The sequence below is a fragment of the Lagenorhynchus albirostris genome, chromosome 20 (genome assembly GCF_949774975.1).
Source record: "Lagenorhynchus albirostris chromosome 20, mLagAlb1.1, whole genome shotgun sequence".
NCBI lineage: Eukaryota > Metazoa > Chordata > Mammalia > Artiodactyla > Delphinidae > Lagenorhynchus > Lagenorhynchus albirostris.
The window spans coordinates 8,036,001-8,063,988 of NC_083114.1; the positions used below are offsets into that span (position 1 = coordinate 8,036,001).

The following is a 27,988-nucleotide window of genomic DNA, read 5'->3' on the forward strand; positions in this document are numbered from 1 at the left end:
TCAGGATGCAGCCAGGGGCCACGACGTGCACGGAGGACCGCATCCAGCACGCCCTGGAGCGCTGCTTGCACGGGCTCAGCCTCAGTCGCCGCTCCACCTCCTGGTCAGGTAGGTCCCAGGGAGCCGGGGAGGCGCATCCGGGGCCCAGGGGAGCTGCAGGGGCTGTGGTGAGCACTGGTTCAGGCACGGAACTGGCAGGTTCTGGTTCCAGCCCTGCGTGTGTGACTCCGCGGACCTCACCTGGGCAGGTGCTCAGCACAGCAGCTGATGGAGAGTGGCCCCCGGTGGGTGGCAGTTTCTCCTTTCCCCCAGGCAGCCTTCCTCATCCTCCTCGTGGGCTAGAAGCTTAGCTCCCTGAAGAAGGCACTGGACCAGCTTAAAAATGCCACACTGCTGAGTTCAGAAGAGCAGCTGGGTATCTCTAGACAGTTCTCCCCAGAATTCTCCTGTTTTCCTGGTATCTCGTTTTCTCCACAGCCCCATCCTCCTCTTCCCCATAGAACAAAGGAGAATCTCAGCAGAACTTCAGGGGATAGGAGGCCTCCATGTTCCGTGATCCCCAGGACTGAGAAACAGGGGTATCTGCAGGCTGGGGCCGTTGTCTCCAAGGCTAGAGATTAACTTAGTAACTCCTTATGCTCAAAAAGATTTTCCGCGCCTCACTTGCCTCCCTAACTACCCCACGAGGTAGATACCCATGCTCCTTGAACATAACTGGTTCCTTCCTACCTCAGGACCTTTGCACTTGCTGCCTGGGATTCTTCCCTCAGAACAACGCAGAGCTGGCTCCTTCTCATTCAGGTCTCAACTCAAATGTCACCTCCCCTCAGAGGCTTTCCTTGGCCACTGGAATTAAGCGGATCTGACTTAAAACTGTCTCTCACTGGCTGTAGGAACTTGTGCAAGTCCCTTAGCCTCTCAGGACTCACCTGCCTTGCCTGTAAAATGAGAATAATAACAGCAGGAACCACCTTCCCGAGGGGGGGATGGGAGATTCGATGGAGGTGATGTGTGAAAGGCCTGGAACCTTAGAGGTACATAGTAGGTGGTCACTAAATGACAGTTTTCTTCCTTCTGGCCTCCTACCCAGGTTTTAAGGAGACTAAGCTTCTAGAATTGAGGGGCCATCAAGTCAAAGAATACAAAAATATCTGACTATAGCAAATTTTACTAAAACCCGTGACCATATGAACACATTGCTTGGGGCCTGCAGCACCTCAGAAGGAGCTCGTGCACATGAGGGGGCCACTTCCACCCCCACTGTTCTCATTCCCCATCACACACACACACACACACACACACACACACACACACACACACACACACACACACACACACAGAGAGAGAGACCACAGACCTCTGTGGCTGCCCCTTTAATTTGGGGGGAGTTTACCCATGCTGACTGCAGGGAAGCAGAGATTGACAAAATAAGAAAGTCTGGGGAAGTTACAGAGTGACAAAGTGCTCCTCATAGCTTTCAAAATTCCCGGGCTCCACTGCCCAGCAGTTCCGGGAGGTCCCGTGGCTGTTGCAGACTCAGCCTTGTGTCCTGGGGTGGCAATCTCTGCTTCTGTGCCCCTTCGCTGCATCTCGGAGGATGTGGGAAAGCTGGTGCTCTCCAGAGGCACAGGGAGCAGAGTCGTGGCCAGTCCTTGGCTTCTGAGGGAGATCCCAGCCCCTCTCTGTGGCTCTCGAGCCTCCTGTCTATGCGGGAAGAAGAAACTTATCATTATCTTGATGGGGCATCATAGGGTCGAGTGTGTTGATCCAGAATTTCCTGAGGCTTTTACTTCAGAAGGGAATGCCCCAGTGCAGCCCCAGGAATTGCCACTTCCCTCCAACCCACAACTGACCCCTGGCCTCTCCCTCCCTTTGCAGCTGGGCTGTGTCTCAACTGCTGGAGCCTGCAGGAGCTGGTCAGCAGGGATCCAGGCCACTTCCTTATCCTCCTGGAGCAGATCCTGCAGAAAACCCGCGAGGTGAGGGCTCGGCCTGGGTTTGAAGGGCAGCGCTGGGATCAGTCTCATAGAGTCGAGAAATAGGTCCCCACAGAATGGCAGTTCTGGGGTGCCTGGACCACCAGGGTGGCTTGGTGGAAGCACTGGCAGCCTGAGTTCTCTGCTTCGGTGGTGTTTGTGGATTGAAGGCCTCAGGAAGGGGCGTGGTCCTTTTGCTATGAACATGTGCTGGGTGAGCCAGGGTCCCCAGTTTAAGCTGCTTTTTAAGACAGACATTGCTTGTAAGTCAAGGTGTCGACTACAAGGGAGGGAGGACGCGCTCCCGAATTCCTTTCCCCCCAAAGACGCAGATGCAAAGAGAAAACAAAGATGCAAAAGAGAAAACTGATTGGAGAGGTAAACCGAGACCTCCTCTAACAGTTCAGTAAACAGGCCTTTATGACTCAGAAGAAGAGCGTGTTGAAAGCAGATCTGGGGGACTTCCCAGGCCGTCCAGTGGTCAGGACTCTGCACTTCCACTGCCGGGGGCACGGGTTCAATCGCTGGTCAGGGAACTAAGCTCCCACATGCCGCGTGGCCAAAAGAAATTAAAAAACAACAACAAGAAAACAAACTTGATTTGGGCTGGGGTTCCAGAACAGGCACGAGTCCCTAAAGATGTTTTATCTTTGTTTTTAAATACATGACTGAGTTGGAAAACGCACGTCTTTCTCAGCTGTCCCTTTACGTCTAAGAAAAAAGTCTTGGTTTATCAAGACACCCAAGGTTTCAGTTTTGGCGCCAGCACTTACCTGGTGCTTTTATACACTGATCACAAGGAGACCAACTCAGAAGAGCTAAAGCACCTCTGAAGTGCTTACCTTATAAACCCAAATATAAAGGAACAACTACTGTATAGCAACAGGGGAGGGTTTTATAGAAGGGGCCAAGCAGCAAGTGTACGGGACACGTGGTCTATTCAGGACCGTGAAGGAGAATTCTATTTGATCCTGCTGCCGTCACCAGGCACAGCAGAGGTGGTGGGGCTTTCTCTGCTTCTTCAACACCCGTGAATTCCAGATGGGTTGGGAGACCGCTAGTATTTTAACCAAAGAATTCTAACTTGTGTCTATACGTGCTCGTTTGTGGTGTGGTGGGTGAGCTTTATCAAAGAGATGATTCACAAAAGAATAAATAGAACTTTTAAACAATATGGAAAATGTTGCTTCAGTTATAGTAAAAGAAATGTAAATGAAAACCATAATGGCACAGCTTTTGCCTAGCAAATTCGCAAAAACATTAGAATAACCACTGCAGGGAAGGGTGTAGTGAGATGGCATTTTCATACATACACAGTATGATAAATGGCAAAATTCTTTTGGAAAGCAATTTGGTGATACATTTCGAAGATCGTAAATATGTTTACAGTCTTGTATCCACTCATTCCACTTCTTGAGCTCTATCCAAGGTAAATAATGCAAATTATAGAAAAAGGAGTGAACACAAAGATTTTCACTGCACAGGTACTTAAAATGCAAGAAAATAATCTCAAGTGTCTAAAGCTAATAAATTATGGAGATCTACCAGAGGGAGTATTATATAGGTAATAAAAATGATGGATAGTATCCAAGGGTAGAAACAAAATTTAATATATTAAAAAATTGCGGGGAATTCCCTGGTGGTCTAGTGGTTAGGACTCAGCACTTTCACTGCTGGGGCCCGGGTTCTGTCCCTGGTTGGGGAACTAAGCTCCTGCAAGCCTGCAGAGCCGCCAAAACAAATTGCATCGTTAAAATTTATTAAATGGTTTAGGGAAAATTGATTAAACGTTTCCAAAAATATGGAGTGAAATTCCAAATTCGTATTATACAGAACTCTAGGTGGACTAAAGGTTTAAATTTAAGAAAATGAAGCTTCCAAGAAAAGAACAAAAACCATATATGAATATTTACTTGAACCTTGCATGCAAAAGTGAAAATCCATAAAGGAAAAAGCTAACGCTTGTAAGTTATGTACATAAAAAAAATCCGGAAAATTCAAAGACCAACAACAAACTGGAAAACATATTTACAATACAAATAATAGATAAATGTATAACTAGGAGGGGGGGAAATATGGTCTTAGAGATGATGTAGCAAAGCAGAAATCCATTTATAATATTGTACGTAAAAGACATGAAGAGTAAAAATATACAACTTTGCAGAGGAAACTACGCAGAGAAAAATGGTGTAAGGAGAAGTACACTGAAATATGAGTTGTGGCTGAGTTTGGAAGGGGGATATCGTGGGTTTTTTTTTTTTTTTTACTTCTATTTTCTAAATGTTTGTCTTGTGATTACCTTACTTTTCACTTAAAAAAAAAAAGAAAAAAGAAAGAAATAGAGAAGAGAGCAGTGCTTGGTTTTGTACCTGTGATGAGCCTGCCCCCCTCCTGTCCCCCTCACAGGTCCAAGAGAAGGGCACCTATGACCTCCTCGCCCCCCTGGCTCTGCTCTTCTACTCCACTGTCCTCTGTGTAAGTTCCGGCTGGGCCAGGCTGGGGGAGGTTGGGGAGGAGAGGGAGAACAGCCTCCATGGAGGGGGCAGAGCCCTCACAGCTCAGAGGATAAACACGCAGAGAGAGAAACTGTCCACCAGTGACACTTCAGGTGGGTGTCACTCCTCTGATGGCTTCAGATGAGCCATTTGAGAGGCCTCCAGTAAGTCCACGTGGATGCCATCGCGCCTGGAGTATCTGGGCACCCATGGAGGGGATACGGTCACAGCCCTTTCACAAACCACAGGAGAGATTCTGTTAAAGACATGTGATGTCCACCTCCGTTTGTACCGCAGTGGTCAGTTTCCCCCAGTGCCGTCACCCCCTGTTCACCAGACCAGCGGCATCAAATGACTTCAAGTACACTGAGTCGGTCCACTTCAAAGAATAAACACTGTCCTCTCGTGAGGATATTTAAGTAAAGGCGGTTTAGGCCTTGAACACCATTCCTCGAAAGGAGTGGCAGCAGTGGCACCATTTAGGATGACCTCCAAGGTGACAGCTTTTCAGAGAGGCCCTCTTGTGTATTTGGTAAATTGTTATGTTTGGTGAAAACAAGGCCCCTGTGGTAGAGACATCCTTGGGCACCGTCTTGCCCATCTGTAACTCACTTCCTGTGGGTAACTTTCAATTCTGCCTGCCCTCGTCCTGGGACACACTGCTGCCAGGAAAAGTGTACCCTTTGTGGAACATTCCAGAAAGGAGCAGGGTCTGCTCTGGAATATCAGTGAGCTTTCTCTGACCCGGACCTCTCTGCTTGCCGCTCCCTCTCTATCCCAGACGCCACACTTCCCACCAGACTCAGATCTCCTTCTGAAAGCAGCCAAAACCTACCACCGATTCCTGACCTGGCCCATTCCTTACTGTAGCATCTGCCAGGAGCTGCTCACCTTCATCGATGCTGAACTGAAGGCCCCAGGTAAGTGTGGAGGTGGCACGCACGTGGGGCAGGGACCATGCGGTCAGGAGGTTTCCGGCTTTTCTGAAACTGGGCTTTGGCTGTGACCCCCCTCACTTCATATCGTGCAGCTCGTCTCTGCCCATGGCCTGCTTCACAAGCCTGGAGTCCCTTTTCATGGTTCTAGTGCTCTGTGTCTGCATCAACATCAGATGGCTGACGGCAGCAAACACCGGCAGTAACCCAAGGAGGGACTCTTAGGAGTAGCTGAGCAGGGGTTCAGGGCAAGGAGACCCCGCCTCCTGGCCTGTGCCTCTGTTCTGGTTAGCCGGGGGGGGGGGTCTCTGAGGCTGCCCAGGTCAGACAGAGAAGCCCACACACGATGTTGACAAGAGGCCCTTGTTTGTCCTCTTTACCCCGGAACACGTAGCGGGATGCATGTGTGAATGGACTCAGTTCTGGCCGGGGAAGGTGGCTGGTACCAGGAATGAACAGGTAGATGGGCATCACAAGTGTGGGCAAGGGCCAGGTACTGTCCAAGTTTTCATATGTGGATTCTGAAAAGTAGTTCTTGAGAAGTTGCAGGTGCTATAGCAGACGTGAAAATGAGGTCTAAGAGAACTATTGTAGAGCCAGAAAAACACAATCAGGTATGATTTACTGAGAGGTGGTCCCGTAGTAGAGTAATTCATCCCATCAGTAACTCAAAGGAATAAAGTCACACAAACATCCCAGTAGATGCCTCTGAAATGTTAGATAAAATTCAACTTCCATCCATTCCAAATAAAAATATTTAAGGTAAAAAAAAATGAAAAAAAAATTCAACATCCATTCCTGATATTCAAAGCCCCTCTAATATGTGGAAACTATTAATATATGGAAGGGTCCTTAATAAGGTAACAACCTTAATAAGGTAACAACTAGCAGCGTTTCCATTATTAAGTCAATAATCTTCCTCTTCGTGCTTGTAGGTATTTTGCCCATGAAAAAGAAAGAAAGAAAGAAAGAATATTTCCTCTTTCAGGAAGATAAAATTTTAATTAGATAGAGATCAAACAATTGCTTTTCTGTCAAGACTAAGAGAATAACCCAAAGCACTGTCAGACTAGTAATCAGGTAGCTAAGAGCTTTCTTCTGTAATAGCATCAACCAGTAAGAAAACATAATGTGGAAAAAAAAATTTACAATAGCAACTAAAAATATAAGATAAAGACGTGAATAACCTACATAGAGAAAACAAACTTTACTGAAGGATAAAAAGTTTAAGAGACATTGCTGGGTTGAATCAATATTATAATAACATCAGGTATTATGGAAATAAATGTAAGTGCAGTCAAAAATACCAATAATATTTTTTTAATTTAACAAAATAAAGTCTATTGGACAGAATAAATGCTCTACAGTAGGATTTATTAGGTACTTATGTATGCTTAAGGAAGAGTAAGAATGGGATGGTTCTCTACTAGGTCTTTAAAAGTACTGTAAGGCTATAGTTATTAAAATAGTACACTGTTGGTATAAGAATAGAAAATTAATGGAACTAAATAAAATAGCAAGGAACAGATTAAATGTATAAAAATGTATTATATGCAAAGCAGCATCCTCAAATCAGTGATGTAAACAATTGGTCATTTTATAAATGGTATCAAGGTAATTGACAGACCAAAAAGAGGAGGGGTTTAAAATTCTATCTCAAAAAAAAATTGAGTTCTATTGCAAACATAAAAATAAATTTCAGATGGATTAAATGTTTAAGTGTGGAAATCAAGACCATAAAATTTAAAAAAAAAAAGACCATAAAAGTAATGGAAGAAAAATAGGTTACATGAGCCTAGCTACAAGGATGTTCATTGCTGCATTCTTTTTAATAACCAATTCCAAAAAACTTAAATATTGTACATAGTTGAATATATCGTAGCAAAGTCATTTGGTGGAATCCGCCTCACTTATTAAAAATGAGATCATAGAAATAAAGTTACTGAGATGAAAAGATGTTGAGTAACGTGTTTAGTAAAAAAGCAGGGCCGGGGTTTCCCTGATGGCGCAGTGGTTGGGAGTCCGCCTGCCAGTGCAGGCGACACGGGTTCGTGCCCCCGTCCGGGAAGATCCCACATGCCGCGGAGCGGCTGGGCCCGTGAGCCATGGCCGCTGAGCCTGCGCGTCCGGAGCCTGTGCTCCGCAACGGGAGAGGCCACAACAGTGAGAGGCTCGCGTACCGCAAAAAAAAAAAAAAGGCAGCCCCCCACCCCCCGCCATACTAAGTATGTTGTAATCCCGTTTTTTTTTTTCTTTTAAATCTGTGTATGCACCAGACCCTGTTTAGTATTGGGAGTGTCTAAGTCTCATCATGTGCATTAAATACACACAGGACAGAAGTACCAAATCTTATTCCCTAATGATTCAGGGACCCTAGAAAGCACAGGACTGAAGCTTTATATGAAAATTCCTTTGGAGAGGTTTATGACTTCCTTCCCCAACTGATCATCTGATTTGTCCGCCCAACCAATCAGCTGATCTGTCGTCTGCCAACCAATCAACTGATCTGTTTGCCTAACCAATCAGCTGATCTGTCTTCCCCCAGCCAGTCAGCTGTCCGTTGTTATAGGCTCTAAGAGCTGAACAGGCATAGGCTAGGGTAGCCAAAGTCTACCCATTACATGGACCTTACCTCCTGGTAGAGACTTGGGTGGAAGCATTAAGAAATCAGGAAGGCCTTCAGGAGAAGGGGTTGGACTAGGAAAGGTGCTGAGACACATGGTGAATAGACAAGTCAGGCAACCTAGCTTTCCCAGGCACCCTAAATGAACAAACCAATTTAATCTCTTTCATTCCCTTGCTCCCCGCTACCCACCCCCCAAACAAACAGATCTAGATCACTTCTGGGCTTCTTGCTGGTGACCAGAATTCCTTTAACAAGAACGCAAAGCTTTTCTTCCTTTCTATAATGAGACAGAAAGGATTTAAAATGCACATGCCTTGGCAGGACCTTCAGTCTCTACCAAAGATCTAAATGAGTTTACTTTGAAATGGGTAAAGGAGAGGTTGTCTTGGGGGAGGGCTGTCTGTCACCTGCGTGCAGGGGGACCGCTTCCCAGTTTCAAGTGGAACCAGCTGTCTCCCCTCAGCTGGATGCACGCTATGCCTTGAGATGTTTTTGTGGGCAGCTAAGCAGGAACTCAGCTCCGAGCAGCCCCCAGCGAGCAGATGTGGGGCCAAGGGGCGGATGCGGGCTGTGGGGAGGCCCGGACTTGGGGACGTGGGGTTCTAGGCTTGGGGGACATGAGCCAGGCAGAGCAGCAACTGGAGATGGAAATGGAGTGAGGGTCCTTGGACTCAGAGCAGGGAGGACTCCTGGCACCCTAGTCGTTCACTGCTGAGGGTCTTCCCCTGGACCTTGCCCCTGGGACCATGTGAGGGCTCAGGTATGCTGGGGACCGAAGCAAATGCCTGGAGGGGGACGCTTAGGCCAAGCTGTTCATGCCAGGAACGCCTCCTCTTCCAGGGAAAGCAGAACCGAAATAGGAAACCATTAGCTCTTTCTTGTGTCAGAGAGTCATTTTCAAACAGTTAAAAAAAAAAAAACCTAGCACTCGTACAAATGTATAGCGAGCCTGTGTCAAAATGCATTCAGTTCGTTACTGAGGGGACCAGCAAGGTGGGAGGGCTGGTTTAAAGGAGGGTATGAGAAACTGAAATAAATTTCTCATGTAAGCCACAAAAAGATGGCAGAATTAGATACAAAATTAGTTAACATCATATGGGGGAATAAAACATCATACAGGGGAAAAAAATCCTTTGAAGTTATCCTTTATAGTGAGCAAAAATTACTCATCTCACATCCACAAGTGAACCTCTAACTTCACAGAACCTGAGCCCTCATGAATAGCAAGTAGTAAATTAAACCAAATTAGCTCCTTTTGCATAACCCTTAAGTGGGCTAGTTAGGAAGTGCTTTGGTGTGATTTTGTAAAGGCACGTGGTAATCGTTTTGCCTTGTTGCTGAGTTGCTCCATCTCCAGTAACCCCAGCTGCGAGAGGCAATAGGAGAAAGGGAGAGGGGCGGGGATGGAGGCCCCGCGACGAGCTCTTGGGGAGACGCTGAGGCTGAATCATTTGGTGGTTACCAGTACTTTGCACTAGCCCATCGCCGTTTCAAATCCTGGGGCTGTGGGGCCTCTGGCAAGACATTTAACATCATAGGAACCTCAGTTTCCTCATCTGTAAAAATGGGCGTATATGAATGTCTCCCTCTCAGCCGTTTGTGAGGATGAACGCTGGCCTATATTGATTTCCCGTTGCTGGGGACAGTAGGGTTTGGGGTGGTATTCGCTTCATAGATGGATTTTGGCAAGGTCACAGGGAGAAGATGACAAGGGACCTGGGGAGCTGGGCCCTCCACCCATGGAGCCTTGGGGAGTCAGTTGCCATGGAGATGAGGGAAACAGTTTATCCCACTTTGATGTGGCTGGGTGGCAGAGGAAGCGGGCAGGTTATCAAGCCTGAGGGCCTCCCCCTTCTTCCTGACTCCACCCCAAGTAGGGTCGCCTACTGCCTCCATCTGGGGGTGGCAGGAAACCTCACGTCAGTGCCTCCGGGTCCTGCCCACCACACCCCTCTTGGGTTCAGCCCGTATGTTTGTTGAGTATTTACTCTATGCCCACACAGCTGTGCAGACCATAATACTTGTCTGCAGAGAACTGGTCTGTCATCCTGAGGGGAGACAGTGAGCCTCATATGTGTGGGTCTCTCTGCAGTTTTCAAAGCACCCAAACCTCCATGATTGTATCTCACCCAGACCACAGCCCTGTGGAGTAAGAGGGAAAAGCAACATTCCTCCCATCTTGTGCGTGAGACAACCGAGACCCAGGAAAGTTTGATGGTTCTTGCTTTAGCTATAAAGTCAAATGTGAGAGAAGGAACATGGGCTTTCGGATAACAAAGACCTGTGCTTTGTCACTTACTAGCTGATGACCTTGGACAGGTTACATAAGCTCTCTGAGCCTCCTTGGCAAAAGTAGGACTGCGTTCATAGTAGCTCTATTTACAGTAGCCAAGACACGGAAGCAACCCAAGTGTCCATCAACAGATGAATGGCTAAGGAAGATGTGATACACACACACACACACACACACACACACACACACACAGGAATATTACTCAGCTATAAAAAAGAATGAAATAATGCCATTTGCAGCAACATGAGTGCACCTAGAGATTGTCATACTAAGTGAAGTCAGACAAACACCAATATCACATGATATCACTTAATGTGGAATCTAAAAAAATGATACAAATGAACTTATTTACAAAACAGAAACGGACCCACAGACATAGAAAACAAACTTATGGTTACCAAAGGGGAGGGGGGTGGGGAGGGATAAATTAGGAGTTTGGAGTTAGCAGATACAAACTACTATCTATAAAATAAACAACAAGGATCTACTGTGTAGCACATGGGACTATATTCAGTATCTTATAATAACCTATAATGGAAAAGAATCCAAATCACTTTGCTGTACACCTGAAACTAACACCACATTGTAAACCAACTACATTTCAAGTTAAAAAAATAGGGCTGCAATTGTTGATGATGGTGACGTTGATGCTGAGGAGGAGGGTGTGATGAGGATGATGTCGATGCTGAGGAGGAGGATATGATGAGGAGGAGGAGGAGGAGGATGTGATGAGGATGAGGAGGTTGAGGAGGATGATGGTGTTGATGAGGATGATGGTGTTGATGAGGATGATGATGTTGATGAGGATGATGAGGATGCTGAGGATGAGGATGACGGTGTTGATGACGATGAGGATGTTGATGAGGATGAGGATGCTGATGCTGATGATAATGATGTTGGGGATGTTGATGATGATGTTGATGAGGATGAGGATGGAGATGAGGATGATGATGCTGCTGCTGATGATGATGAGGTTGATGCTGCTGCTGCTGCTGATGTTGATGATGTTGATGAGGATGTTGATGAAGATGAGGAGGATGATGCTGATGATAATGATGATGAAGTTGATGCTGCTGCTGCTGCTGGTGTTGATGATGATGATGAGGATGATGATGCTGCTGCTGCTGCTGATGATGTTGATGAAGATGAGGAGGATGATGCTGCTGATGATGATGATGAGGATGTTGATGATGAGGAGGATGTTGATGGCAGTGATGGCGTTGGTTGCCTTCACTGAGGGCTGACAGTGCATTCAGCACTGCTAAGGGTCAGTGTCATCTATCCTCAGAACATCCCCCTGGGGAGTTACTATTATTCCCATCTTTCAGGCGATGAAACTGAAGGCCAGACAGTTTAGCTGACCCATAGTCACATAGCTAACAAGAGTTCTACCACTTGAACTCATGTCCATTTGATTCCAGAAACCATATTCTTTGACTCCAAACACCACATTCTCATGTTCACATGAAGCTGTGTTTCTACCAAGAGGCATAGGCAGGGGACTGTGTGTGATGAAAAGCCCTGGGCAGTCCCAGCTGGTGAGCACTCTCTCCCCTTGGGCAACTTCTCCTGCCCTTTTTCCTTTCACTGAGCAGGTGCCCACCCTTTGACCTCCTTTCAAAACAGGAACAAGTCTGGATTAGTCAGTTTTGTCTCTTAGCTGGTGGCAGGTGAATTCTGAATGTTCTTCAGTGGCAATATGTTTCTCTGGGACATGATTGATCAAAGAATTTGCATTTTATACTTTTTATCTGTGATTATGGAATGAAAGGTTTACACCCCTTGAAAGAACGTCAAACGTCATTGGCTGTAGGTGGGCCTCTGTGCCGTCGTTACAGAACGAACACTCTGACACCAGATGCGTGGGGTTCCCCCACCCACCAAACGGTTCTCCAGCTCTCCAGGCCCCAGCTGGGTATCCAGCAGTTCAGTTCAGTTCCGACCCAAACTACCTCGAGTCTGGCAGACCGTACAGGCTGAGGGCTCAGTGCCACAGACCACCCCCATTTCAGATGCCAAGTCTCTTACTTCTGACTGTCCAGCTATAAATCGGGGATTCCCATGACCTCCTCCTCAGGTTCTTTAATTTGCTAGAATGGCTCACAGAGCTCAGGAAAACACTTTACTTCCACTGACTGATTTGTTATAAAGGATATGATAAAAGATACAGATGGATAGCCAGATGAAGAAGTACATAGGGCGAGGTCCGGAAGGGTTCATAGTGTTCATAGTGTATGAGTTCATAGTGTATGTTCATAGTGTTCACGAGTGTAGGGGCTTCTGTCCCTGTGGTGTTGGGGCGCATGACCCTCATGGCACATGGATGCACTCACCTACCCAGAAGCCCTCCCAACCCCATAGCTTGAGGTTTTTATGGAGGTTCTATTATGGAGGCATGATCAATTAACTCTTGGCCATTGGTGGTTAACTCAGCCTCCAGCTCCTCCTGGAGGGAGGAGGGGAAGGCAATCACGTGGTTGGCTCCTTCAGGCACCCAGCCCCCATCTAGAAGCTACCTCGGGGCCCACCAAGTGCTACCTCATTGGCATAAACTCAGGTCTGGTTTAAGGGGACTCGTGGTGAATAACAAAAGACACTCCTCTCACTCGTCATCACTCACCTTCCTCAGGAAAACAAGCTTTAGGAGCTCTGTCTGAGGAAGTGGGATGAAGACCACATATATTTTTCTTATCGTATCGCAATATCACAGGGAGGTTTGAGGAAAAGAGTGGAGGACACCTCTTCCAGAAATCACAGGCTGTGGTTGGTTAGGACTTAGCCAGCTGCCTATAACAGCCCACAATAACAGTGGCTTAAACTCATGAGGGTTTGTTTTTCTCTTACATTAAAAAAAATCTGGAAGAAGGCAGTCCAGGGTTGACACAGTGGTCCCACGAACATTCTGGACCGGCCTCCTCCCATCTTTCTGCTCCACCATCCTTAGCAGGAAACATTGTCCTCAAGTCACTTCGGTCTAAGATGGCTGCTGGAGCCCTGGCTGTCATGCCCCCATTCCAGTTAACAGAAAGGAAGAAGTGAGGGGGGGTTGCAAAGAGGGGTCTTCCAGAGGCGCCACCCAACTCCTTCTGCAAGGGAGGTTGAGAAACGTGTTATCAGCCGGGCACGTTGCCCCGTGTCCTGTTGGTGAAGAAGGGGGTGGGTGTTGGGTAGATGCCCAGAAGTCTACCACGTGTGACTTCCTAGTAAGAGGGGCTGGAAGACCTGGACTGGTCCTGCTGGGTGACTATCAGCAGGGTGCTGAGAGGGCTGGGGCGACAGGCCTCGCCTCCCCCACCCCCAGGCCTGGAGACTGTGCCAGGCTGAGGCCTCGTCCATCCCACGGGCTGTTCCAGGGGGGTCACTGCAGCATATGTTTTTTTTTTTTTTTTTACATTGGCCTATTTATGCCAAGAACCAAATCCCCCCCTGCGTGCGTGTAGTTCTGCCCAGTGGTTTCCTTCCCCTGTGTTTTCCTCTCGCCTTCCTGACCTGGCTCAGGCCACACCCCTTCCCACCCTCCACATCCTCCCCGCCCTGGATTTATTCACACCTGAGGCCGTGCCTCACCTTCCTGCGCAGGGCCTGCTGAGGCCTCACGGCCTGAGTCCCCGATTCCCACAGACTCTCTAGAACGCAGGCCCGTCGCAGAGACGAAGGTCAGGATACTGCTGCCCAGGGGACCCCAGAAGGGAGGAAAGCATAAGAGGAAGCCAGCTGTTGGGCGGGTCTATGTCAGGGTCCGATGTGGGTCGGGACAGGAACACAGCATCGTCTCCTGCTGGGACTGACATGCAGCTAAGGCGGGGCCTCTCCTGTCTCGTGCCAGCCCTGAGGACTCTGTGGAATCGTGGCGCTCGCCTTCTCGGGGGAAGACAGCCAGCAAACCCGGACAACGTTCTTGTTGCCCGCCGCACGGATGCCCAGGCACCGTGTCATGCCCTCAGCCTGGACGTTCTGTGAGAGTGTCGTTAATGTACCAGTTCCTGCTCCGTGGCACCAGGGAGACTGTCACGCATCCTCCGTCTTCCTAGTCAGCTGTCCTGTGCAGAGTGGCCATTTCTAGTCACCACTTTAAAAAAGGGAAAGGGGGGGGAGGGATAAATGAGGAGTTGGGGATTAACAGATGCACACTACTATGTATAAAATGGATAAACAACAAGGACCTACTGTATAGCACAGGGAACCATAGTCAATATCTTGTAATAACCTATAATGGAAAAGAATCTGAAAAAGAATATATATATACATATATAATTGAATCACTTTGCTGTACACAACACGAAGTTATGTACAACTGAAACTAACACGACATTGTAAATCAACTATACTTCCATCAAAAATAAAATAAATAAAACAGTTTTAAAAATTAAGAAGAGGGGAAGCTCAGGAGGGTAAAGGAAGCTCGGTTACGAAGGGGCTCACGTGCCTGGGCAAGGCGTTTGACCTTCACCGTGGCTGCCCACCATCGGCTCCCAACTGCCGGGACCCATCCCTCGCCCGTATGAGGGGACCCTTTCCATTTCCTACGTATTAGGACCTGACACGGAACTGCCTAGGTGGGTTTTTTGTTCAGCCCTTGGGCCAGCCTTGGTCTAAGAAAGCCAGTCCCAGAAAAGTGTTCCCGTCTGCCGAGATGCCCAGGGCAGGAGGAGTGAAGGTCAAAGGGGGAGAGGCGCCCAGTGCCCTGAGGCTCCCCAATAAGTGGAGGTCCGTTATCAAGAGAAGCCAAGGGGGCTTTTCTGGTGGCGCAGTGGTTGAGAGTCCGCCTGCCGATGCAGGGGACGCGGGTTCGTGCGTCCCGGGAGGATCCCACGTGCCGCGGAGCGGCTGGGCCCGTGAGCCGTGGCCGCTGAGCCTGCGCGTCCGGAGCCTGTGCTCCGCAACGGGAGAGGCCACAACAGTGAGAGGCCCACATACCGCAAAAAAAAAAAAAATCCAAGGAGCGGGGAATTTGATGGGTGTCTCTGGGAGAGGGGTAGAGAGTTTCAGCTGATGCTGCTGGAATCCGGGCTGTTCAGCACCGGCCAACCAGCTCTGGAAACAACGCCCTCTGGGTCCCCCACTAATACAACAAAGTCAAGCAAACAGCAGCTCCCAGCGCTAATGATGCCATAATCCCCAGGTGACACCATTAAAGCATCCTAAGATACGCAGGTGGAGAGATAGAGGATGTTAGAGGATGTTCCTCGTCATGGAGACTAAAGGGAAGAGCAGGTTTCAAGGAGAAAGTGGTCAACAGCACCCCCGGGAGTGTGGCCCCGGCCTGCTCTAAGTTTACAGGGGTCAGAAATGGGGGCGGGGCGTTTACAGGGTCAGAAATGGGGGCGGGGCGTTCACAGGGTCAGAAATGGGGCGGGGCCGGCAGCGGGTCAGCAGGGCGTGCGTTACCCGTTAAAACCATTAGCTGGTAAAAGAAAAGTGTGACGGGTCAAGAGAAGACTTTGCTCTCTGTGTGTTTTGGGGGGTAGGGAGACCTGGGGTGCGGGGGACACTCCTGCAGCACTTTGTTGGGCGTTGAAGGGGCCACGAGGGGACTTTTCTCTCTCGTGTCTGTGAGCGGCCACCAGATGGCGTCCTGATTCCTCATAGTAATCCCTGTTTCAGGGACTTTCCTGTCAAAATAGACGTAACATTAACATCTAAACACGTGACAATTACCTGGAGACACACCAAGTGAAAGGCCCCCAAAGCAAAGCAATTAGGCCCTAAGTTGGAATACTGTAAATTGGAAATGTTCGGCCATTTACTAAACAAAAGACACGGCCCTTCTGTTCACAGCCGTCTCTAACCCCGGTCTTGGCTTTCACTCCTCCGAGGGGCAGCCTTTCTGCTCCCAGCTCACACCCCGGTCCACACCCGGCAGGGCCCCTGTGACGATGTCCAGACTCTAACAAGGAGGCTGCCTGCCCCCCTGAATCCCAGCCTCATCAGTGAGGAGCGCAAGCCATTGTGTAACAGCCTCAGCATAGTTGACGCAGAACTGAATACGTACTTCTCCAGCTACAGAATTGAGTCAAGTTGCAGGGAAAAAGGGAAAGCTCTGGCTAGTTTCTTCTCAGCACGTTTGAATCAGAGGTGACAGAGAGGTGGATGAGGCCAGAGAGGAAGGCGGGGAGGGGGTCTTGGGTGCAGAGGCTCAGCCCTAGAGAGGGACAGCGCCGGGCAGGACCACGGGCCCCTGAGGGCCCCCCAAGAGCATGTGGGAAGCGGGGCCGGGAGGCCGAGGGGGAGGCTGGGGGTTGGCCGGAGCTGAGGCTGAGCTGAGGGGTGCCTGGCACACCCACTGCAGGAGGTCACCCGGGACAGGGTCTGCGGGGACGGAACCAGGACCAGCTGGATAGCAAGAGACCCGGCCGCTTCAGGGGCCTCGGTCTCCTCCCAGGGTGCCCTGCCCTGTAGTCTCTGAAGAGTGAAGCTTTGCAGGGCGGGTGGGGCCTGGGAATCAGACAGTTAAAGACCCTGGTGGCAATGGGCCTGATCTGCCCCTTGTCCTGACCCTCATCCGGGAACTCCCAGCCAGATTCTCCAGAGCCAGGCTCCTGGAGAGGTGCAGGGCCATGGCTGCTGAAGGAACAGGTGAGTCCGTGAGCTGTTCTTTTGTGTTTGTTCTTTTGGCCACAGGAATCTCCTACCAGCGACTGGTGAGGGCCGAGCAGGGCCTGTCCACTAGGAGTCATCGCAGCTCCACTGTGTGAGTGCTCTTGGGGAGGGAGGAGTTTGGGGGGTGGGGTCATGTTTTGTGCACAGCCTCTTTTTTCAGGGCTAAGGATCTTTCATCAGATTCCTAATTGGGTCTGAGACTTTAAAAAAAAAAAAAAATGGAAAAGGTTAAAACCACCTGCCTTGGGCTTCCCTGGTGGCGCAGTGGTTGAGAGTCCGCCTGCCGATGCAGGGGACACGGGTTCGCGCCCCGGTCCGGGAAGATCCCACATGCCGCGGAGCGGCTGGGCCCGTGAGCCATGGCCGCTGAGCCTGCGTGTCCGGAGCCTGTGCTCCGCAACGGGAGAGGCCACAACAGTGAGAGGCCCACGTAACGCAAAAAAAAAACACAAAAAACAAAAAACCACCTGCCTTGATTGTGCCAGGTGCTGAGCGAACATACATTACCTTACTTTACCCCCAATTTTCAGATGAGGAAACTGAAGGTCAGAGAGGCCAAGTAACTTCCCCAAGGACACTCAGATAGTGTCTGAGTCAGGATTTGAGCCTTAGACTTCCTCAAAAGCCAAGGCTCTTTCCATAATGTCTTTCTGCCTGTTAGTAAAACAGCGTTTTTCCAAACTTTTTTGACTGGGACCTACAATAAAAAATGCATTTTATATGGAAGCCTGGTGTGTACACACACACACACACACACACACACACACACACAGAGCTGAGACAAGTTTTAGGAAATGAAAGTCACCTTCTCCCAAGGATGAGCTCTGATCTCTTCTAGTCCATTTCACTTAAAAGGCTGTTCTGGTTGTGAATCCCTGAAGTGATTTAGTTACCCGCTCTTGGGTCCCCGCCTGTTGGAAAAGCATTAGAGAGGAAGCCTCCATTCCAAGGACCCTCCGGCAAGCCTCCAAGCACGTGGGTGCCTGAAGACCCCAGCCTCCACCAGCTCAGAAGTTCTAGTCACCCCATCCCCCCATCCTCAGTCTGAGGGTTTCACAGCACATTCACTGAGCAAACGTTGGTTGAGTTCCTTCTCGGTAAAAACAAACAGAAAAGCTAGTGGCAGATTTTGAGAGAGACAGAAAGGGCATAAAAAATGTCTTGTAAATGTTGGCTTAGTAAGGAAGCGGGACCCTGCCAGAGGGCTGAGGCAGGTGAACGGTGGATTCTCGCCAACGCCCTTCTAGGTACTTCCTGAGCCCCGGGCACTGTTGCAGGCATCACTCCATCATACAGGCCTTTTGTTAACCCTGTGAGAAAGGTATTTTTTAGATCAGGAAACGGAGGCACGGACAGGTTCGTAGAAAGAGCTACGAGCAGAGAGTCGGTCTCACTTTGGTTTTCTGTAGGTTGGGAACAGGCGTGCAGAGGAGGTGCAAGTGGTGAGGGCCCGGGTGTGGCTGGCCTGGCCCTGTATACAGTGGAGCTCAATGCATGTCCATGAGGGGATGATCCAGCAGTCGGTGAAGGAGGAGGGCTCAGTGAGGGACCGTTTACTTGAGCCCGATCCCTTTTTCTTACAAATAGAGAAATCAAAATGAGATCCTTCCTAAACCCTGGGAACTCTGACAGAGCCTGGTCCCATTCCTGAACCCTGGCCACAGGGCCGGCTCTGGGACCTCTGTCCACAGACACTGGCAGGAAGGCCACCTGCCTGGTGCTTCTTGGCACTGGGTTTAAACACAGCACAGATTTGTGAGAGAACGAGAGCAAGTGTGAGCAGTTCATACTAAAAGCCTTTACAGGTATAATACCGCGATGGCTGGAATACCTTCGAGAAAATGCAGTGATGGGGGTTGGCCGGGGTGAAATGCGAACAGACGTACGTTAACTGTTAACTGAGTGATGGATCCTCAGGGTTCACGATTCTCTTAACATTTGTGTATGTTTGAAATTTTCCGTGATGAAGACATTTAAACACTGGGATCAAGAGGGAGCCCAGGGTCCAGGGGAAGAGGAGGCGGGGGTGGGGCGTGGCTGGATGCACCCTCCCTCCCCCAGCCCGATGCTGGCCTGCATGAGGGCTTTGGCAAGTTAGAAAGGGCATCCCCTGTAAGCAGAGGAATCAGATGCGGCCCTGACTTCGCTCTCCTTCCTCCTGGCAGATGCCACCCCACACCCCGACCCTTGGCTTGAGGAGCAGGGCTCGGGCTGAAATTTCAGGCCACACCACATGACGGCATGTGGCTGTCCCGCTGTCCCCTCCCAAAATGACCGCCTGACTTCCAGTCAGCTCACCTAAAATACAATCCTTTTCTACGTCATCTTGCATCTGTTCAAATATCCTGTAGGAAAAATGTTTTATGTAAAAATTAAGGTAGAATTTATTTGTGAAAATTGGGTTCAGTTTTTTAAGATTTTTTTGATGTGGACCATTTTTAAAGTCTTTATTGAATTTGTTACAGTATTGCTTCTGTGGTTTTTTTTTGGGGGGGGGACGGGTTTTGGCCCCAAGGCATGTGGGATCTTAGCTCCCTGACCAGGGATCGAACCCTCACCCCTGCACTGGGAGGAGAAGTCTTAACCACTGGACCGCCAGGGAAGTCCCGAGTTCAATTTTTAAAAGTTCTTTGAAGACCTCAGCTGAAAACTACTCAAAAGTAGATCATAAGCTTTTCCCTTGGAACTGGGACCCCTGAGCCCCCAACCTCTCTCCTGGCCTCCGGGCCCACGTGGGCTCTGTGGCTGCCCTTCCCCGCCCCCGCGCCCAGTACCCATGGCCGGTCCTCTGTGTCCCCCAGCACCGTACTGTTGCTGAACCCGGTGGAGGTGCAGGCCGAGTTCCTCACCGTGGCCGACAAGCTGAGCACGCCTGGGCACTCCCCGCACAGCGCCTACACCACCCTGCTCCTGCACGCCTTCCAGGCCACCTTTGGGGCCCACTGCGACCTCCCAGGTCTGCACTGCCAGCTGCAGGTATGTGTCTGGGACCCTGGGCTCAGCACCGCCCCCTCCCGGCAGAGCACCTCTCTGCAAAGGCAGGGTCCCCTCTCTGGTCCCTCTCCGCGGCCCGGGTCCATTGGCCTCCCTCGCCCCGAGTGACGTGGCGGGGAAGTCGCTGGAGGGGTGGCCTCATTGATTGGGAGGTTTCTATTGTGCTGGGTCCTAACCCAGGTGGGTGGCACCCTAGACAGTGGGGCTGGACACAGCCTCCGAATCCAGCGTGGGCTGGGTGGTACAGGACTGAGCTTTAGGCTGAAGCTGGAAGCCCTGGGGTCTAGTCCGAGCTCTGTGACAGGTCAGCTGTGTGGCCCTGGGCAGCGCCCTCCCCTCTCTGGGCCACAGCGGTGAGCTCTGAAGTCCCTCCCAACTCTGCAGGGCTCTGGCTCTGGGCCTTTCTTTCTGACCACTTCTGGAGAATAGGGACTGAGTGAGAGGCCTGGCTCCCTGCTCAGCCGTGGGTGGTGGCAGGCGATGAGGCTGGGGACGGACTGGTCACCGGGAGCTCGAGAAGTCGGGCGGCCGAGCTGTGGTTCGGGAGCAAGCCTGCCTCCCCCTGGGTTTCAGTCCAAGACCCTGGCAGAGCTCGAGGACATCTTCACGGAGACGGCCGAAGCACAGGAACTGGCATCTGGCATCGGGGATGCAGCAGAGGCCCGGCAGTGGCTCAGAACCAAGCTGCAGGCGGTGGGGGAGAAAGCCGGCTTCCCTGGGGCCTTAGGTGAGGCTCTGGGGGGTGAGGCCCATTTCCCCTGTGGCCCTGGTAGCCCCCCAGGTGAGCAGCCCCGGTCGGCCTGGTGCTTCTGTTTCACATAATCATTCAGGGACCCAGGTTCTCTGACACCTCCTGGCTCCAGCATCCCCGAGGGTGCAGCTCCCGTCTGCAGGGTTAGGGTTGGGCTGCCAAGATCGCCACTGGGGCGGCCTGGGGGAGGAGGAAAAGAGTGCTGATCAAGGGCAAGGGGCTTCGTTTTCACAATGAAGACAGCGTACCCCTTTGAGCCACCTCAGTCACATGGCCCACCTTGCCCCGGTGGGTCTGGGAAACGTCTACTGTAGAAGGAGGGATGCCTGATGAGACGGCGCCGTGGTCCTCCTGTTCGAACCAGAGGCGCGGAGGCTGAGACTGGGCCACATTCGTGCAGCTCACGAAAGGGCATCTGCCTGCTGGGCTCGAGAGAAGCCCTCTGGCCGCGGGCCAGGCATCCCAGCTTCCACCTCAGCCTCGGCCCACCCGGCTGCGTGTCCTGTACCGGTCCTCTCCCAACTCTGGCCTCTCCTCCAAGACGGGGGGTCTGGGCTGGCCCATCTCAAGGCCTCTACCCAGCCCTCACCTCCTGCCCCTCCCTCCCTCGTTCCTGCAGACACTGCACAACCTGGCAAGCTCCGTACCATCCCCATCCCTGTCGCCAGGTGCTACACCTACAGCTGGAGCCAGGACAGCTTCGGTAAGCAGCCCGCTGGGGCCCTCGTGGTGCCCACCCCCCAGACTGCCCGGGCTCTCTTCCTCTGCAGCTGCCCCTCACCCCACCCCCCTGCCAGCCCTCCCACCTGAGCAGGCTCTGAGCAGAGCAGGGGGCAGGGCACTGGGCTGCCCTCTGCCCTCCTTCTGCCCTCTGCTCCCCAAGTTCATCCTGTCTCAGCCTGTCACCCCACCCAAGGGTGTGCAAGAGGGGTTCCAGGGGCTCGGACACCCAGACGGCGTCTCCCCTTGCTTGCCTGCAGACATCCTGCAGGAGATCCTGCTCAAGGAACAGGAGCTGCTCCAACCAGGAATCCTGGGGGACGAGGAGGACGTGGAGACCGAGGGGCATCGTGCCGAGAGGGACTCGCTGCTCTCCACCAGCTTGGCAGCCTTGCACGACTCCACCCTGTCCCTTGCCTCGTCCCAGGCCTCGGGACCCAGCCTCTCCCACCAGCTGCTGAGCTCCTTCGTCTCGGGCCTCTCTGACGGCATGGACAGCGGCTACGTGGAGGACAGCCAGGACGGCTCGTTCGAGTGGCCCAAGAGGCCTGGCAGCCAGGAGCGCCGGGCCCACCGCAGGCCCGGGCAGTTCAACAGGATCTATAAACTCTTCAAGAGCACCAGCCAGCTGGTGCTGCGCAGGGACTCCCGGACCCCGGAGGGCGGCCCGGACGGCGCCCCGCCCCTGCGGCGGGCCGGCAGCCTCTGCAGCCCCTGCAGCCCCCTGGCCGGCCCGGCGCAGTCCCGGGCCCAGCGTTCCCGCTCCCTGCCCCAGCACAAGCTCGGCTCCCAGCTGCCCGGCTGGGCCCTGGCCCCCGCCTCCCGTCACCAGCGCCGCTGCCCCTTCCTGAGCGGGGACGAGGACCCCGGGGCCTCCACGCTGCGAGTCGTGGTCTTCGGCTCCGATCGGATCTCGGGGAAGGTGGCCCGGGCGTACAGCAAGCTGCGGTGAGAGCCGAGACGGGGCATCGGTCTGCCCTGGGCAGCAGGGGCGGCGTGCCAGCAGGCGGCCTCTGGGCTCCCAGAGGGACCAAGGCCTCCCTTCTCACCATCTTCCTCTCGGCAGGCGGCTGGAGAGCAGCCGTCCGCTCCTCACGCGGTTCTTCAAGCTTCAGTTCTTCTACGTGCCCGTGAAGCGGAGCTGCGGGCCCAGCGCCAGCCCAGCCCCTCGGACCCAGACGCCGCCGCTCCCCACAGACTCCCCGAGGCACCCCGGCCCTGCGGTAGGTCCCCGGCCCTGGGCCCAGCAGGGCGGCAAAGCGAGGAGATGTAAGCAGGCCCCGGGCACCGGAAGGGGGTGTGTAGGGGCTGCCGCCTCCTGCCTGGGCCCCCGTCCCGGGCGTGGTCCCTGCCCTGCACTTGGCCCGACGGTGGGCGGGGGCACGTTTTGCTGTGTGACATGGACTGAGAGTTGTCAGACCTCTCCAAGGGCGCAGAGAAGCTCAGGGGGGGGCTGCAGGTGCCACCCAGGGCCCCGAAGCTAGGGTGGCAGGCGTCCGGGTGGCCGGGAATGACTCTCGCCCCCGCCCCAGGAGCTGGGTGCAGCCCCCTGGGAGGAAAGCACCAATGACATCTCGCACTACCTCGGCATGCTCGACCCCTGGTATGAGCGCAACGTGCTGGGCCTCATGCACCTGCCCCCTGAAGTCCTGTGCCAGGTAAGCGGCCGCCTTCCTGGGTGCAGGTGGAGGGCCCTGTCGGTGGTCACCCAGCCTCGCTTTGAAGGCCCTAGTTTGGGACATCCAGCTTGCGGCCCCACTGGAGGACCAGGGCTCACGTGGGACCGAGCAAGGAGGGTGGGTGGAAGCAGGGCTGAGCTGAACCCAGGGCTCGGGGGCCCAGGGAGGGGTCACCACACCGAGAGGGAGGGGCCCTAGAGGGTCCAGTTGCCTTAGGCCTCAGCTCCCTTCCTCAACTCCCAGCTTTGTCTAGCTCGGCCGGAGCCTCCCTGGAGGCCCATGGGCCAGTGAGGGAGGGGCGGAGGCCAGGCTGTGGGTCCTCCCTTGACCATTCTGTTCCCTGCTCCCGTCTCACCGTGCCCCTCCCTGGCCCTGTCTGCCTCGGGATCTCTCCTCTGTGTGTCTGCACGTCTGTCTCTCTTCCTCTCATCCTCCCTTTCTCTCTCCCTCTCTGTCCACCTGTCCCTCGGGCTCGGTCTCGGCCCTCCCAACCCACAGCAGTCCCTGAAGGCTGAGTCCCGGCCCCTGGAGGGCTCTCCTGCCCAGCTGCCCATCCTGGCGGACATGCTGCTCTATTACTGCCGCTTCGCTGCCCGGCCGGTGCTGCTGCAGGTCTATCAGGCCGAGGTAAGGCCTGCCCTGCCGCCTGGCCCCACCTCTTCCCCCAGGCTAGCTGCAGGGCTGCTCCCGCACCCGGGCAGCCAGCAGCCCTGTGCTGGAGGGGCCTGTGCCGGGGCCCCTCCTGGAGGTCCACGCTGACGCCCACGCTCCTGCCCTCTCCAGCTGACCTTCATCACCGGGGAGAAGACGACAGAGATCTTCGTCCACTCCCTGGAGCTGGGCCACTCTGCTGCCAGACGCGCCATCAAGGCTGCGGGTGGGCTGAGCCCCAGTGGAGGCGGGGCTGGGGGCTGGCACAGCGGAGAGGGCGCCCTGGGGAGGAGGGGTCCCAGGGCGGTGGGGCAGGAGGGACAAGAAGCGGGCAGGGAGGCAGAGCCCAGGGTCTGTGAAGGGCACTGGAATTAGAAGGAGCAGAGGGTCTGTCTGTGTGTGGCACAGGTCCTGGCAGCAAGCGGCTGGGCATCGATGGTGACCGGGAGGCCATCCCTCTAACACTACAGATTATTTACAGCAAGGTGAGACTGATGCGGGCCCCGCCCCTCTGGGACCTGCTCCCCATGCCGCCTCCCCAGAGCCAGCCCCCTGTGTTCCCCAGGTGGTCTTTAGGCTGGAAGGCCGCGGCAGGCTCCCCAGGCTCTCCTGGATGCTGAGAGAAGGGGGAAGGAGAGGCGGTGGACCTCCCTCTCCCGCTCTGCCTCCAAAGCTGCCCCCGCCCCGGGGTTCTCCCCACTGCTGAACGTGCTCAGCCCTTCCGTGAAGCGCTGGGGCCTGGCCTCAGGGCTGGGGGTGAGAATGGGGCAGAGTGAGGGACAGGGCAGGGACTGCTGTGCCTGGTGGGGGGAGCTGGGGGGGTAGCCCATGAGCACACCCCGGCTCTGGGCCACGACAGGCCCACCTCCCGGACGGGCAGCCTCCTACCTTCTTCCCTGCCTCCCTCCCTCCCTCAGCAATTTGAAAGATATTTATTGAGCACCTACTCATGTCAGGTTCTGTGCGGGGGCCAGGCCCTCCCTCTTAACTTCTCTCGAGGAGGGAGACAGACAATAAACAAGGAAACAAAAAGTGCCCGAGGTAATATTAAAGAGTGGCAAGCGATGACAAGGCAACAAAGGGCTGGTGGGATAGAGACAGTAGGATTCTTTCCATGTAGTGGCCGAGGAGGTGGGCAGGGGCACTGACACTCGCTGGCTGCTGTGCTCCGGGTGTTTGTTAAACACCCACTGTGTCCCGGGTGTTGTTCATGGCACAGGAGCGTTCACGAGAGTGAGCGAAGCTCTTACAGTCTGGAGGGGTCAGATGATGCCACAACATGTATAATTACAACTGTGACGAACAGATGAAGGAGAGGTAAAGGGTTCTGTGAGAACCCTTAAGGGGATTGTTCAACCCAGTGAGGAAAGTTAGACAAGGTTCCTTAAGGAGGGCCATCGAGTCAATGTTGGAAAGAAAACCAGGAGTTAGTTAAGGAGGAAAAGAAGAGAGACGTGCCCTCCAGGTAGAGGTGATAGCATGCGCAAAGGCCCTGTGGTGAGGGAGAACATGAACATCAAAGGGCACACTGTAGGAGGACCAGAGGGGCTGGAGCAGAGACAGTGTTGGGGGGAAAGGATGATGAGGTGAAGCTAAAGAAATGCGCAGGGCTGGAATGCCAAGGGCCTTGGTTCAATGAGAGGAGTTGTGTCCTCGTTCTAAGAGCAATGGGTATCCTGTGAAGGGCTTTCAGTTTGGGGTGTGGCAGGATCAGATTGGAGGTTTGGAAGCCCCCTGTGGTGGCTCTGTGGGGAATATCGGAGTGGACCCCAGCGGGTGTGGGAAGTCAGAGGCTCCCGTGGTTGTCCAGGCGAGAGACATGGGCAGCCTGCACTAGGGAGGAAGGGAATGTGACTCACACGAGCAGCAGGGCTTAGGGGTGGATCAGAAAAGGAGAGACTCCAGCTCCTGGATTTCAACCTTCTGCGACTGACAGGACCATTTTCTCAGAAGAAGCCCAGCTCCAGTGGGGGAGTGGGTGTGGGTCATAGTGGGTTCGAGAGGGAAGGAGAGACCAGAACAGGCAGTGGGAGGGTGGGCCTGAGCTCAGAGGTGAAATGTGGAGATGGGTGTGTAGGTGGTCATGGAGAAAGGGCCACGGGTGAGGCCCCCTCAAGGAGAAAGTAGGAATAACAGAGCGGAGGCCCCAGGAGAAGCTCCTGACACCTGCGTCCTGTGATGGGGGCAGAGGAGGGTGATCGCGCAAAGCAGAGGCCCCAGCCAGGCTGGCGGTGGGGAAGCCAGGAGCGTGCCGCCCGGACGCCCAGGAGAGGGGAGGAGTGAACGGGATGCATTCTCCTGTAAGGCCAGGCGAGCCGAGGACTGAGGGTGCTTGTGGGTTTGGCAACGTGGAGGTCCCTGATGAGAGAGACATTCAGACAGAGACCCAAAGAGGGGGCTCCGGCCCAGCTCTGCCTGGGATCCCCTGCCCGTGAGCCTGTCTCTCCCTCACTCGGGGTTCAGAAGATCCTCAGACCACCCCTCGAGACGTTCTCAGCACTCGCACCTTACGACCCAGTCGCCAGGCTGACCTGTGGACCAAGCCAGTGACCTGATGCTCCTCCCTGGAGCCAGTGAGGTCTATATAGGGGTCAAGGGGCTCTTGGTGAAGAAGCCGGCAGGCTCGGGTGAATGAGAGCGAGCTTCCCGGGTGTGCTGGCTGCAGGCGGTGCCCTGTCACTGGCTGGCCTGGAGCCGCTTCTTCAAAGAGAAGGCAGGAGGCACTGGGGGGCGGGCATGCCGTTGAGAGGGTCTGGCTTTGCTGCCTCCCCAGGGGGCCATCAGTGGACGCAGTCGCTGGAGTAACATGGAGAAGGTCTGCACCTCCGTCAACCTCAGCAAGGCCTGCCGGCAGCAGGAGGACCTGGGTGAGGGGGCAGGGGGAGGGGGAGGGGAGAGGAGGGTGGGACAGGGGGGAGGGGGAGGGGGCGTGGGTTCCTGAGCCTGGCCTGAGCCACCCTTGCCCTTCAGACTCCAGCACAGAGGCCCTGACGCTAAACCTGACAGAAGTGGTGAAAAGGCAGAACCCTAAATCCAAGAAGGGCTTCAACCAGGTAAGAGCTTTCCTCTCCTCTCTGTCATCCCCTCGGGAGACTTACTGGGCGTGTGCGTGCGTGTGCGTGTGTATGGGGGGGTGTCCAAGGGCTGTGCTGGGGCCTGTGGGTGGGAGGGTGCACACCTGTGGGGCTCCGTGGTGGCCTCCAGGGCAGCCCCGAGTCCAAGGCGGAGTGGCCTCTGTGTCAGGGAACCCGGGCTGTCACGGTGAGGACAGTGGGGTTTCTCCTCCCAGGACACTTGCTCCTTCCAGACTCAAGAAAGGGCAGAGGCTGGGGAGGAAGCGGGGCCCGATGGAGGGACCAGTCCCCTGCACGCCCATCGCGCCTGGAGAGCTGGCGGCCGAGCTCCTGCCCCACCCCCTTTGCCCCGTCGGGCGGTTCCAAGGGAGGAGGCTGGTAGCTCTGGGCCAGGGCTCCCGGCTGACCCGGGCCTTCCTTCTAGATTAGCACGTCGCAGGTCAAAGTGGACAAGGTGCAGATAATCGGCTCTAACGGCTGCCCCTTTGCCGTGTGCCTGGACCAGGACGAGAGGAAGATCCTGCAGAGTGTGGTCAGGTAGGAAAGCGGGGGCCCCCCGGCTCTGCTGCAGCACCCACCCAGAGGCCTGGAGGGAGCTGGAGGGGTGGGAGGCCTGCCCTGACACCTGCCCTGCCCCACAGGTGTGAGGTCTCCCCCTGCTACAAGCCGGAGACGAGCAGCCTCTGCCCCCCACCCCAGAGGCCCTCCTACCTGCAGACGCAGACGGCACCCGACCTCTGCTCCCTGCTCTGTCTGCCCATCATGACTTTCAGTGGAGCTCTGCCCTAGCGGCCCGGCACCGGCCTGGACAGCGAGCCCGGGGGCAGCCTCCTCGGCGCCCCTCCCTCTTGGAGGGCCTCGCTCCCCGTGGAGAACTGGACGACCCTGTGCTGGGTCAGGGTCCTGCTGTGGGCCCTGCAGCAGGCAGGGGGCAGGGGTTAGGGGTTTGGTGGCGCCTCCGGGCTCTGTTTGGGAAAGAAACAGGCATTAGGGGGAGGGGCCTGGCCCTGCAGCCCCTCAGATCCCTCAGGTAGAAAGGAGAAGGATGGGCGGGCTGGCCTCTAGTGTGGTCTAGGATCCTTTCTAGAAGAAGGATCTGAGGCTCTGGTGCTCTCAGTCCCCCTACTCAGGGGTTCAGGTGGTAGAAACGTAGATGCGACTCTTCTGACCTCAGTGCCGTCGCCCCCATCCCAC

At 53.8% G+C, this 27,988-nt stretch overlaps 1 protein-coding gene across 2 annotated transcripts; it reads left to right on the top strand.

The window, feature by feature from the left end:
* The first annotated feature begins 5 nt into the window (after positions 1–5).
* Positions 6–27,839, top strand: PIK3R5 (phosphoinositide-3-kinase regulatory subunit 5). 2 transcript variants are annotated; one of them, XM_060133957.1, is made up of 18 exons: positions 6–108; positions 1,879–1,979; positions 4,383–4,451; positions 5,253–5,391; positions 16,947–17,016; positions 19,727–19,901; positions 20,493–20,646; positions 21,290–21,373; positions 21,651–22,338; positions 22,457–22,613; positions 22,923–23,048; positions 23,568–23,696; positions 23,853–23,946; positions 24,129–24,205; positions 26,494–26,587; positions 26,691–26,773; positions 27,219–27,331; positions 27,436–27,839. In XM_060133957.1, the coding sequence occupies exons 1-18, from the start codon at positions 6–8 to the stop codon at positions 27,581–27,583; spliced, it is 2,604 nt and encodes an 867-aa protein (XP_059989940.1). In that variant the 3' UTR covers positions 27,584–27,839. The 2 variants fall into 2 exon arrangements, with proteins under 2 accessions (XP_059989940.1, XP_059989941.1); XM_060133958.1 differs by having other exon boundaries at positions 23,571–23,696.
* The last annotated feature ends 149 nt before the right edge of the window (positions 27,840–27,988 follow it).

Coding starts and splice junctions, on each gene's coding strand:
- PIK3R5 (XM_060133957.1), top strand. CDS start 6: ATGCAGCCAGGGGCCACGACGTGCACGGAGGACCGCATCCAGCACGCC. Junction 23,697..23,852: donor TGCAGGTCTATCAGGCCGAG/GTAAGGCCTGCC, acceptor TGCCCTCTCCAG/CTGACCTTCATCACCGGGGA. Junction 26,774..27,218: donor CCAAGAAGGGCTTCAACCAG/GTAAGAGCTTTC, acceptor CCTTCCTTCTAG/ATTAGCACGTCGCAGGTCAA.